The 14728-nt window shown below is 37.5% G+C and overlaps 1 protein-coding gene across 1 annotated transcript in view; it reads left to right on the top strand.

Moving 5' to 3' along the window:
* The window catches only part of nkx2.1 (NK2 homeobox 1), a 2544-nt gene extending 926 nt beyond the window's left edge, over positions 1–1618 (top strand). The window contains exon 2 of the mRNA XM_027172717.2: positions 382–1618. Within this exon, the coding sequence (XP_027028518.2) occupies positions 382–1043 (662 nt within the window). The 3' untranslated portion in view covers positions 1044–1618. The remainder of the gene's footprint in view (positions 1–381) is intronic.
* Positions 1619–14728: the final 13110 nt, after the last annotated feature.

A 14728-nucleotide genomic window follows, 5' to 3' on the forward strand; every position in this document is an offset into this window, starting at 1 on the left:
GGTGTGAAAACCTAAAAAAAAGACATTAAGGGACTGTCAGGAACCTGCTGTAGGGATTTTTAAGAAAATATACGGCAAGCATATGTTCATTGGCTATTGGGGTTTGCCATACAAATGTATGGCTAAGATGACTACTCTTATTTATTTATTTATTTATTTATTTATTTATTTATTTATTTATTTATTTGCTTACTTACTTGCTTACTTGCTTACTTACTTACTTACTTACTTACCTATTTATTTGTTTGTTTGTTTGTTTGTTTATTTATTTATTTATTTGTTTGTTTGTTGTCGATGGTGTTGTTTTAATTGTTTTGTTGCTGTGTTGTGTTGTTCTTACTGTGATAAATCTTATAACTCGTGTTGATTCTCCATCTGCAGTCTCTCGATTCATGGGCTCCTCTTCTGGCATGAACATGAGCAGCCTTGGCTCACTGGCAGATGTTGGTAAAGGCATGGGATCCCTGAGCAGCGCACCGAGGAGAAAGAGACGCGTGCTCTTCTCGCAGGCGCAGGTCTACGAGCTCGAGCGCCGCTTCAAGCAGCAGAAGTACCTCTCTGCGCCGGAAAGGGAGCACCTAGCGAGCATGATCCACTTGACCCCGACCCAGGTGAAAATCTGGTTCCAGAATCACCGCTACAAAATGAAAAGACAGGCCAAAGACAAAGTGTCCCAGCAGCAGATGCAGCAAGATAGTGGTTCTTGCCAGCAGCAGCAACAATCTCCGCGACGGGTAGCTGTGCCCGTGTTGGTGAAGGACGGCAAACCGTGCCAAGGCGGCGGCCACACTCCTACTAGCGCGGCACAAAACCATCATCACCAGGGCGCTAATGTCATGCTCATGACTAACAATGGCGCAATGGGCCAGCATCCGAGTCAGCAGGTAGGCAGCGCGGGCCAGTCTCCAGATTTGGGCCAGCACGGTACGAGTCCCTCTTCTCTCCAGACTCAGGTGACCGGTCTATCACACCTGAACTCCTCTGGCGCTGACTACGGCACGGCCTTGCCCTGTTCCGCTCTGCTGTATGGCAGGACGTGGTGACGACAGTACAGACCGCGGACGGATAGACAATATCTGTAGGCTATTTGACCTCAACGACTGCTTGACCGACTCAACAGCAACACAAAAAATGAAATACTCTATAACCGTTTTGAACAGCCCGACTTTTTTTTCCTCCGTCCTCTCAAAATCCAGACTGGAGACAGTGACGGGGGAAATGTTGATCAATGCAGAATGATAAAAATAGCCCTTTCCCAGTCTTTCGTTATGAGGATGTGCGTCCAAAGATGGCGAAGAAGATGGAATTATTTATATAGCTTTTAAGCGGAGACAATATATAAAAATTACATCATCCCGACGGATGAAATAAAAAGCCTCATTTGGCACTTTAAGACGCCGTCTCACATTTTGACTGCTACAGTACATTCCTGATTCTTATAGATTGCAATGTAAGCCGTAGCTTGTACATTCCTGTAAACGGTTTGGATTTAATACATAGTTTTTAGCGATATGTATATGTATAAAATTTTTTATCGATATTAAGGGTTATATGTTATTTGAGTTCCACTGGTATTTGTACGTTTCATTTTCTTGTAACTTATAGATATTTGACTTAAGCGCAGTCATACAATCATATTAATAAATTATGAAAAATGACACACTTTTTTTTATTATAATTGGTTGCAAGAATTAATACGGTATCATCTAACCAAATTAAATTCACTTTATTTTTTCTTCATAAATTTTGATAAAGCCTCTGAGAAACCTTTAATTACACCTAAATTTATCAATGAGAATAAAAATAGCTTATGCTTTCTGCAAGATCATGTTTTGTAATACTCAGGATTTTTTAACACAAGAACATATTTTCTGCAGTAATTCGTATTCATCAATATTTCCAAATTAGACTTTTTTCCCTTTTTTTTGGAGAGCTAAAATAAGCTCTTGAAGCAGAACTGACCTGATATAATTTCCCGACTCACGTGAGCATGAAGTGGCCATAAAAAGGAACATTTTCGCGCAATTTAAACCATGTGTCGATTGTAAAAGCTTAGAGCCTTTCTGGCAAATAAATAAATAAATAAATACAATATGTATTCGCCATTTTATGGCCTCGATATCTGAACACTTTCGGGAAGAGACAAAGCAAAATGAAATCTTGCCTAATATAAGCTGCCATTTGACTCATTGTACAAATCTAGCCAACTTTTACTCTAAAGTGTGCAGCAATAACTATCCACTTTCTTCGCAGGTAAATACAATATAGCTAATTCGCAATATTAAATGCGGCTTTCCTTGTAGCTCACGAAAACATAACTTTGTTATTTTAAAACCCTATAAATGTTGTTTGTTGTTTGTAAAGTAAACCAAAAGCTAGGCCTTTGTAAAGTCGGCGCCTTTTTTGAGGTTTCTTTTTTCCCCGGTGTGAGTCAGTGAAGGTGATGTGTGCGCACATCAAACAAACGCTCCCGAAAGCAAGCTTATCAATCAGATCCCTGACCAAACAAGCCAGAGTTCACCCAAAGAACCGGGCGACACAATGGACAGTAAATTATCAGAAAAGCCTCTGTCTACGATGCCTGTGTGAATCTACGGCTCCAACACTGTTTACGTAATGATAAAGTTTAAAAACATCATCAGTGACCGCTGTTTTATGTTGGACCGAAACAAGGAAAAGGTCTTCGTGTGCACGTTTATGTTTTATGTAATAAATATAAAGAATCTTAGCCCACTCGTGTGTCCAATTAACCACAACATCTTAGCGAGCAGTAAAGTCCAGCCCGTATTGTGCATGTAGTAGTAAAAAAATTTTAAAGACAGGTGCCTTTGACAGGAACATCTGATAATGCGTGCAGAGTTGCTTACCCTGTCTTGCACAACGACTGTTAAGGACATTTCTTTCATTCGAAAATTTAATCAAAATGCTATCATTGAACAGAATATTTTTAAACTGTTGTTACAACTCGATATGAATTTAATAAGAATCTGTGGATCTTTTGTTTCCAGTTACATTTGAACAGTATTAATGTTGTAAAATGTTGTGTTTTTTATTGTTTATGTAAAAGCTTATTTAGTATATCCAATGCATTTTAATTTTCTTAAATGCTAACGGTTCCACATCTTAAAAATTTGATCTGATTAAATAGATGATAAAAGCTAATACCCTAAAAAGTATGTGTATTGGATGTAACCGAAGTGGTTTCCGTTTAGTTTGCCTTCTGTGCACCCATTTTGAATGGTGGCAGGTGTTTGTTCCACCTGGGTGCTTGTTTGTTTACAGATTATTTTTGGTTGCATATAAATTAGTTCTAGTTAATGCCTCCAGCTGTTTTTACATGGATTACCCTACCCTTTTAATCACTGTACCCAGTTACTAGTAAGATACTTCCAGGTTTGAGGGAGAATATGTGCTCAACATAAATGCAGTAATTAGATTTACATAGTATTATTATCAAAATGTCTGCAAAGTGTCTAAATATAAGTCCACATCTAAATGTTTTATTATGTTCTAAATTTGGCCTCATGGAGATCTCTGATGGACAGATAGGTCCAGCTACTTGGGCTGCGGGTCGCACTGTTTAATGAGCCTTTGATTGTAATCGCGCACTTCTTTTGGATGATGAGTCGTTAAATCAGCGGCTGTCTTTATATCATCAGTTCATTTTAATGTGTAAGTCTAAAATTATATTGCCATAGCCATTTATTTGAGATAAGTTTACTTAATTATCTGTAAGGTCCACCTGCTGTTGCTTGAGTTATCTTGAGCTACAAAATTCGAGAAAAAAAATCCCAAAAAGTACATCACAATCATTACAATTCCGCAAGTTGCAATTGCAGTGCTTGGATTAACAATTTTACATCCGAGCCCAAGCGCATTGACGTTAGCTTTATCGTTTAAATTCTGTATATGAGTTTATCGAGTTGACAATCGGCAAACGACAGGCAATGGAAATTCCTAGGAGTTTGTTGGATTGCATCAAATATTCTACAGCATGTGACTGAAAACTGACTGGCGCCCAATTAAATCACTCTCTTAAATCGAGTAGCTATTCACATAATATAAAACATATTCGCTTTGACAGTGAGTTCTTTTTTAATCTCCGTGCAAATGCAATACATTTCCACAGCAATCGTGATGCGATCGAGACTCTATTAAGTTCTGTTAGAGACTTTTTTGTTGAATCCGCCGTGAAAGAATACAGATTAAATTTACATGTCTGAGGCTTGGTGTGTGGTCTTTGTAGAGAGCTTATGTGAAGCGTGTGTGCTCTCGTCGCTGTCTTTCAGCACATACGTTGCACAACTACGGACAGATACGGACAGTCCTCACCGTATTATGAGGAAAGATCTCGCTTACTGCCATCAATTAGACCCTAAGTCCCTAATCCCAATGTAATCATACAAAGCTAGGGTGTGTTGGGGTCTGCGTCTCTGCTTTATTTTGAATGACACAATCTAGGTCAACGGAAATAAGAAATCTGGACCGATTACTCATCATTTTAGCAATTAGATTACAATATTCTCTGAAGTAATCAGACCACTTACTTGAGGATCACGGTTAAAAGAGTTTTCTTTCATACATACATATCAGGTCAAAAATGATCAATGTCTTAAACTGGACATTTTGGATAATGACTCAGTATTGCTATGTGCATGTGTGATTTTAATACTGTTAATTTCATTTAAATTCCGCCACTTAATCTACAATTGGTGATACAACTGGAAAACTTTATTTATACATGTAATTTTTATTATTTGTTTTTATTACTATTATTATTATTGTTATTATTAGTAGTAGTATTATTATTGTTGTTGTTGTTGTTTTTAGACGCTATTTCAAGTTCATGACTTTATACAAATTAACTAATTAATTCTTTAGAAAACAAATGAACATGGTAAAAACAGTTAAGAATTCTACCTACTAGAGTACAGTGTAACCGTGTGACAACTGACTCAGTCGCCGATTTAATCCAATATATTCTTCGCAAGATCAAGTGAAGTCATTTTGGGCCCAGCATTAGGGCGCTGTCCGTGGTGCTGAAGTAATACAAATGAACATTCATGGGAGAGAGAGAAAAGTTACGATTTATCTCACTTGACATCAATTTGTAATAAAAGCACTAAAATAGAAATATTCAATCCTTAAACCTGAGTACAACTAATATTTAACAATAATACAAATAAAAGTGGAAATAGGCCTTGCAATAATGGTAAGTGGAAGGTTCACAGTTCATTCCTTGTCATCTACTTTCAACTATAACTATACACTTAAACTCATCCGTATAAATAAATCTTGTGTTAAAACATACAATAGAATATTGAATATCTATATATTTAAAAACTAACAATAATAGAATAAACTATCAAGGTTACCTGCTACACTACTTCACAGTAAAGCTTCTTAAGCATTCTCTGAATAATTAAGTGTTTTTCTGGGGAATATAAAAGTCTGTTTAACAGAGTTAGACATCCAGAAATTCTACTTATCTACTTATCTAGAAGTATATCCAGCGGTTTGTTGCTAACGCCAGGTTCGATAATCAGATCTTTCAGATTCTCCAGCAGATTGTCTAGCTCTGTAAGCAAAACATGCACACACAATTTGCAATATCAATCGTGTCCCTTTGAAAAGGATTTAATTTGCAAATTATTATCGAAAATAATGAACCACTGAAATTTGCTTGGCCACCTCAGGGACCCTGTACTGAAAAATTGTTGATTAATTAGGTTGTAAGTCCTATATGTCCATTTGTGTATTTAGTCGTCGCCTATAGATGATATTGATTTTGCTTTAGGGAAAATGTTTCCCATTCCCATAGATATCTGAAACGCTAGCTAAAAGTTTAGAATTTTCCCTGCCGCAAAACATGACATTTCGCCTCATGGATCCGGCGTTCAAAGAGAAGTACCGTGTGGAGCATTTATATGTTTTTAAAAAGCAAAACAGCAAATATTTTTGGTTTATTTTGTTAATTTAATTTCGACGACATTACAAAATATTTTATTATCAGAAAATAACCCAGGATTAAATATATGAAATACTATGCACTTATAGGCGTGCAAATGCAAGACGCCTCGATAGGTAAGTATAAAAAACAGCAGAGTGCTGCTTTTGTAAAAAATATTTATAATATATATATATAACCCAACTCATTATTATTATTATTATTATTGTTGTTGTTGTTGTTGTTGTTGTTGTTGTTTTATTAGTAGTAGCAGCAGTAGCAGTGGCAGTAGTATCATCAAATCTCTAAACAGATACTTTTGAAATTCATTCACAATTAATTTAACCCGTGTCATATACCACTAAAGTATGAAACTCACTAAATGTTTCTCTTTCCAGAAACATGAGCGACATCCTTGTTTTATTACAGTTAAAAAAAGCCTAAAGAAGCAATATGTGGGAGAATCAATTGCTGGCCGGTTGAGAGAGAAAAAACGGTAAGCTGTGAAACTACAAATACTAGGTGAAATATAATGTTGATATATAAAGTACACTGGGATAAGTTTATTATTATTATTATTATTATTATTATTATTATTATTATTATTATTATTATTATTATTATTATTATTATTATTATTATTACACCAAACTAAAATAGCTGCTAAGCCTATTTAGACCTAGCCTTGTTTATTGTTTTTGCTAAGTCTGTTACTAAAGTCTAAATTCGCCGTTCTATGTCATTTACGGTCATTGGCACCGACTTGTTTTACACAGTTTGTTTGTAACCAACTTATATAACAATTAGTTGACACTATTTATACAGACCAAATTACACATTACAAGTTACACAACCGGGATAAGACCACACACGCACACCCACGCACACGCACACACACAGACACACACAGACACACACAGACACACGCAGACACAGACACACACACACACACACACACACACACACACACAAACACACACACACACAGACACAGACACACACACAGACACACAGACACACAGACACACAGACACACACACACACACACACACACACACACACACACACACACACACACACACACACACACACACACTCGCGCGGCTATGTATGTATGTATGTATGTATGTATGTATGTATGTATGTATGTATGTATGTATGTATGTATGTATGTATGCATGTATGCATGTATGTTTGTATGTAATATTGTTTGATTAGTTTGCCAGTATAATCTTGGATGAATGACCGAATACAAATTTCCTTGTGGATCCTGATAGCTTTTTAGAAATTATATGTAATATTGTCATTATTATTAAAGTAAAAGACTAATTATCTTACTTACGAATGCCCCCTTGCCTAATTCTGTGCCTCTGAACAACCCCCGACACTCACCACCACACACCCCACCCCCGAAAACTCCTTTATATGTAAACTGTCTTGGATGAGGTGGATTAATATGGTTCTGAACAACCAGCATTCATAATTAGATTTTATTAAAGTTTCGTCAGCTTGCTAAAGGAATTATTATTCATTGGGTTCATTTGTACCATTGATGACTTGACACTACAAACATTTATTCAATACTAGTGATTGAGGTGCGCTGCCTCTTTCATTGGGTTTGTAAAAATGTTAAATCAGAAAATAACTAAAAACTCTTGTTTGTTTCGACATCTCATTTACCTTACATTCTAAAATTTACGTGACAAATTGCACAATTACAAATCAACTGCAATCACATCCTTTAGTAAATCTTACTCAAAAATATCTTTAATTGTCCGGCATCTGCTTGTTGAAGCCATTGTACAGTGCATACAAAACGGGTCATTTGTGAGGAGAAATACTTAGCCTGCAAAGCAGAATGCAAGATGCTGTAATACTTGACCTTTCAGTGTAATTGTGGCAGCAATGAAATACATCGCATTCAGTGCTATCTGAATGGAGCCTCTTTTTTTTCATGCGATGAACAAAAAAAAACCCATGCATTTTCATACCTCGCCTTTCTTTATTGCTTTTCTGCGTGTTTCTCTCCCGAGAAAATTATACTTTTAATGACCACAGCCGTTCAATCCACATACAAATTGGATAAAACCGCAGTGCTATTGCTCAGAAATTGCACAAATGTTCGTATATGTTTAATGATTTATTTACATGTTGACTAGGGAAAGACATTCACACGTGATTTCCACAAACACGCGTTATTAAATGATAAATCGCTTTGGAAACAATCAAATTTTATTTGCTTAAGGTTTTTATAGCTACTTCGGTACAATTCTTGCCAATTGATTACAGAAAAAAAAAATCCCACTCAATGTATGGCAACTGAAAAAGGAGAGATTTGTGGAGTAAATAAAAGACAAACTTCAGGAAAGCAGCTCTTCAATCTCTACATGGTAAATATGATGTTTTAACAAGAGAGATGTGAAGCAGAGAAGTGGTACTCCTCCTGTTCTTGTACTGTACCAGCGGGAATCCTTTGGTGGTCATCGAACCATCACTAACCGTGTTAGGGTTGGGGCTGTCACTAAATGGCGTATAATCACACACCCGCTGCTTTTTTCATCAACTTTTTGTTGTCTAAACACAGCCAGTTTGCTTACCCGTGTTTTCAAAAGTAATAATCATTAAAACGAAATGTAGGGTATTCTGAGTGAGGGGAATAAACCTGATCGCACTAAACAGCTCCTTGAACTAGGTGAATTAGAAACACTGACATCTTCTAACATCTTCTAACAGCCAGTTGGTTACATTAATGTCTTATTATGGCATTTTTTTCTGTGCGAGCCCACAGAATACCAATTCACGTGAACCTTCTTATAAGCATCTATAACATATAACCTATAACCTAAAGCAGACTCGTTAGAGAAACTGTTTGAGACTCTCAGGAGGGGTTTTACTAGAGATATGGAGCATATATGGTGTACCTTTAAAGTTTTACAATTAAAACGTAACCATGCACCTTAAAAATATATACTCATATAAGACAAAAAGCACAAAAGAGAAGGTTGCCTGCTCCAAACACAGCTAAAGATACAAATCAGCATCCTTTTCCCTGGGATTTTAGTTCTAATCGATCTCATCTTATCGCATTGTATCTGTGTGTATATATGTCTGCATAGTTGATAAAAGCGTTTATGTAATAAAAAAAACAGCAATAAAATATAAAAAAATAAAGTGTTCGTTTCCAATGAGTTTTATTCCAGATTGTACTGAGAAGTGGCCTAAAAAGGCAACCGCATACAAGTATAGCTCGACGATCAGTGGGTCTTGCTCCAAATAAATTCACACGTATCACCGACGTGGCGTGATTTCAGAAAAAAACAAAATCACTTTAAATATATGTTTGACCAGAACGCCGCTTCAGGGGTGACATAAATAGCTTAGAATAATAAACAGGCCATAGGTCCCCTACAAGAATGCAAAACTAACTACTAAAGACGCGACGTTCTATGGTGTGTTTCTGACTTAACATTAAGACCTGTTGAGATGATGTCTTTTTTAAACTGCAGAACCAAGAGGAGGTATGCTATTTGCCTTAATAAAATATGTCATTAGGAAGAATTCATGTCACACAAAAGGAACGGCAGTCAAAATTGCCCCACTGCTGTTTGGTAATTATATAGTTTGCCCGGGCAGAGGGCTGTGTCGCATCGAGGCAGGTGGCAGGTCCATCATGCAAAAGAATTGGCGGTGCCTACATAATTAGCAGGCGCCAAGTCGCCCAAATTAACAATTAGCTAACATGCAATTCCCTCTGTGAGGCACGGAGTCTCGCCGTTGTGTGACCATTGTATTACACGGGCAAATCGCATGTATAGCGTATCATTTGTCATTTCCACGCTCCTTTCACAACTCGGTGGCAAAGGAAATCAGGGTGCGCGTTCATCATTAGAGTCCCTCTGATTGGTGCTACTGTTTCCGGGGTATTCAGAGCAGCCTGAAAATTAAATGGGTCCTTTTTTTAAAACCGGTTTAAGAGATAAGACCCTCTTCCAAACTCCCACCCCGAGCCCCATATTTCCATACACCCCTTTAAAACTTTGTCCTTAAACCAAAATAACAAAAAAATAATTTCAACAGTAGATTGTCTTAGCGTTTGACACTTTAGCTTGTACATAATGGCATTTTATTTATACTCTCAGTTTTACATAATTGTTTTAGATGGTTTTATTTTGGACATTGCTGTCATTTTTTTTTATTGCACTTGTACCATGTTTCAAATCCTCTTTGGTTTTTGCTGCTTAATGGATGCAAATATTCTGGCATATTTTATCCCCATCATGGATCCTGCTCACTGGCGCCATATCAACACAGAGGCAAGGCAGAGTAAATGATACCCAAAAATTAATAACGCATCCTTGGATCATAAACATATCCTGGAGTCACGCACAAGATTCGGAAGGTCCCGTCTTGACTGAATGGCGTAAAGCAGTTTATGTATTTGTCTCCGTGTTAATCACCACTTTATTCCCGCAATGCATCACCTTCATAGGTGCAATCCTGATCGTAGAGGTCTTGCTATTCTAACCTCTTCCACAGATCCCTTTCGAACCAGCAATGTGAATGCATAGAGCACTGATCGGCAAAACAGAGCCCACCCACCTACTCATTATTGCGGCTGCCCTCCGCCATGACACGAGAACAAAGTAGCCATTAGGGCGCATTAGGGCCGGGAATGGCAGTCATCAGCAACCAGTTATCTGTTAATGAAGGCAAACACATGCGGGGCGATACACTAGAACCGATCAATAGCGCGTCTGGACAATGTCAGAAAGCACACAAAAAGAGGGAGATGCAAATCAATTGTACCTCGTGTTTGTTTTGAGACTACCGAGACTATCCCAAGCAATTACTTCTACATTAAAGCCAATTTAACATGGAGGCTGCTACCTTCTACATCAGTTCTTTATTTTCCTTGGTTTCTTGAACTGCCAACTTTATTCTGGTGTCAAGCCACCTGGACGTTTTAAATATGAATAATTTCATATACTAAAAATAAATTGAAGCATCAGTGTGTAAGAGATAATAAATAATTTCTATTCTATTAGACCTACACGTGTTGAAACTTATTTTCATCTTGGATGTTATGTATGGACATTTCTACAAATTTGAGGACTAGAGAAAGTTGCTGATACACACGCTAAAGCCAGAAACAAATCTTCATACACAGACACAAGTTTGGCAGAGAACGTGTGAACTTGAATTAGTCCTTTTATACTGTATTGTGAGCTGATCTTTGCCAAATTCACAACTGACTAAGAGTCATTCTGAGCACTTGACATCAGCAATGTAATGACACCCTTAAATTCAAAGAGTAAACAAAAATAAAGCCTTTGGATGACTCTGGCTATTTAGCTTTTAGGCAACCAATGTATCCATTTCTCCTTTATCTTTTGACGGGTTTAGATAAATCAAACAGAGAAATAGACCTTCACATCATTAGTTTTACACACTCACACACACACACACACACACACACACACACACACACACACACACACACACACACACACACACACACAGAGACACACACACACACACTATGTATAGTTCTTAAACATCTTAATATTTATTCCTTCCCCAAAATGGAGGTGAGCAAACAGTTTTGGCTTCATGAACACACTGCCTCCCATAAGCCCTTGTCACCCGACCACCACCACCACTACCCTCCCTCCCAAAGCCATGTTAGCTTCCTAGTACAGGACCATGGCATGCTGTGTTTTGGCAGAAAATCAATAAAGGGGAAAATCTGCTCTAATCATCCGTACATTTACCATCACAATCAACAATCAAAGCCAAGACCTGAGTCTTTATTTGTAGGCCTGAGCTGCCCAATTTTCCCACTGTGAAAAGCAGGCTAAATTAGAATCCTTGGTTCCTGTTAGCAGCTCTTAATGGCTCTGATTTGTGAACTGCTAAATGAGGTTATGTAAATTGATCCTGAGTGCAGGCAGGGGCCCCCAGGTGACAGGTGCAGTCACCCAAGGGGAAGGGGGGTCAGGGAGGAGAGAAGAGTGAGAAAACTTAGCATGCTTAGAGTGTCTACCCCCAGAGAAGTTATGCAGCAGAAGGATTTGCAATTAAATTCCTCCATCTATTGTATGATATTTGCTGAAAATGCTTGTATTTGTTTTATAAGCAGACAGAGGGTCAGGTGTTTAAAAAATGCATCTGAGTTCATTACCATTAACTCAGTTTTATTTGACTGCATTGTTTCTGAAGACTTGGCATAAAATAATGTCAGTCACATAATGAAAATGGGAGATTAGATAAATAATAAAATATTTCTCCTTAGTCCAGGTTTATTGTTAGTACAATGTAAAGGAATATAAGTGACCAGGTTTTAAAACTTAGGGCAAGCTTAATTCATTTAAAAAATGACATGTACTAGCCAAACAAGAGACATGTTTTTATCTGTTTGACGGTGCTTTTCATTACTTGTTTTTTTTAACTGTAGTAGCTGTGAGAGGAAAGACACTTTCCAACATGTCCATTTCCCAATAGTACACACATATGCAGAGTGCTTACAGAGAGAGAAGGGGGGGAGAGAGAGAGAGAGAGAGAGAGAGAGAGAGAGAGAGAGAGAGAGAGAGAGAGAGAGAGAGAGAGAGAGAGAGAGAGAGAAGACTGGTTAAAATAATTCTAAATATACTATACAAAAACAAAATACACTATACTACAGACAGCAAAGAAATACAATAATTAGACTGTGTATAGAAACAAGATTGATGTTGACATATGGATAGACAGAAATCATTTTAGTGGTTCTCATTTTAAGTTTTATTTTTTGCGAAGATCATAATTATCCTAAATATTCACTTAAAATGTTAAAATCACAATTTAAAAAGACAAGCCAGACTACTAAAATGAGCAGTTTTATTCTCTCTGTCTTGCTCCGTGGGAATACTGAAAGCAACAAGCAAATTACAAATAGATGTCAAGTGCTACAGTTCCCTGCTCCCTGAAAGAATTAAACTGCACCCCAAAAAGAACTAGAGCTGAATGGCTTGTCTCCAAACCCTTCCTAAAATGATTAACCTGTCCAGAGAACATTTTGGACTTTAGAGCCGAGCGCTTTGTGGTTGATGGCAATTGTTCTTTTTTCCCCCGTTGTTGCGTTCGTCTCTCCTCATTATATAAAGAGAAGAAGAAAAGATGTATGAATAGGGAAGGGAGATTTTCCCACAGCCTTTCAGCACAGAAAAATACACCATTGTGGGCAGCCTCCCATTCCAAACTCCATTACACATTTGTTTGTCAGTTCATCCTACTATAAATGATAGACAACCTTTTCAAAGTGTTCCTTGGGAAAGAAAAAAAGAAGAAAAAAAGAATGTGACAATATCGCCAGAAGGGCAACAACTGATATGGTGGATTTTGACATAGAGTGAAATCATCAACCCAGATGAAGGCAGAACGTGCAAAGATTTAAAAAAATCCTATATATCGGAACAGATAACACATATAAAACAAACATTTCCTCTATAAAGATGACCTTAAAGATACTGCAAGATGTTGGATTTCCTCAATATCTGGTAGAAAATGCTATTCGAAGTTATAGGCAGAAGAACAGGTAGGTTGTGTTGCATCCATCTACTGTGCTCATTAGTCTCTCAGTAGCAAGTGCCAAGTCAGAACACACTTTGAGAGAAAGTATGGCTATGACCAAAATCATACTAAATAAACCTATCTATTAATGAAGTATAGACAAAATATTTAGTACAGTATTATGTACTTTAAAAAGATGCAAACAGCATACACACCTAGCCAATATCAGTGCAACATGCACATAGCTTGTTGGCTACTTTAAAACAACATTCTTTTCTTTAATATTGCATTTCTGACCCTTATATTTTCCTTATATTATGCAACCTGAATATGAACATGAATTCAGTTGCTGATCAGTAACAACATACAACCAGCTGTCAGGGTGATGTAAAATAAAACTATGTTCACCAGACCAGGCCACCTTCTTCCACTGCTTTATGATCCAGTTCTGTTCATAATATGGCCATTGTTGGAGTCTTCAGAGGTGTACAGGGGTCAGCATGGGCACTCTGCCAGTCTGGCTAAGCAGCCCCATACACAGCAAGATCCAAAGCACTGTGTTCTAATACATTTCTATTATAGTCAGCTTGACCTTTTTAAGCAATTTGTGCTATAGAAGCTCCTCTGTTGGATTGGTCAAGACGAGCAAGCCTTTCACTCCTTAGCTGAATCAACAAACTTTGGGACCCCATAATCCATCCAGTGCTTCACTGGATGTCTGTCACAAACCACTGCATACCAGGAACAACCCACATGACCTGCTGTTTTGGAGATGTCTAGTACAATCTGGCCCTGGTGAAAATCGCTCAGATCTGTATGCTTGCCCATTTTTCCTGCTTCCAACACATCAAGAACTGACTGTTGCCAGTATAAGAAGATAATCAATGTTATTAATGCTTTTAATGTTATGGCTGATCAGTGCAATTATTTGCTGTCGTATCCTCAATACTACAGAAGCATTATGACAATACTGTAAGAATTAAGAATACTGTCATTTATATTATTTTGACAGCCACGTGGTGAAAAAGCAAAAGCTCTTAGTGCCTCCATTGTAATCTCACAGCTTGACAACAAACACACAGAGCAATAAATATACACATTGCAGGCAGTTCAGATGACTCATTCTCAATCTCCTGACATAATTTTCATTCATTCATTTTCTACCGCTTATCTGAGTCACTGGTCACGGGGAGCCTGTGCCTATCTCAGGCGTCATCGGGCATCAAGGCAGGATAC

This window comes from Tachysurus fulvidraco, chromosome 12 (assembly GCF_022655615.1).
Source record: "Tachysurus fulvidraco isolate hzauxx_2018 chromosome 12, HZAU_PFXX_2.0, whole genome shotgun sequence".
Lineage (NCBI taxonomy): Eukaryota > Metazoa > Chordata > Actinopteri > Siluriformes > Bagridae > Tachysurus > Tachysurus fulvidraco.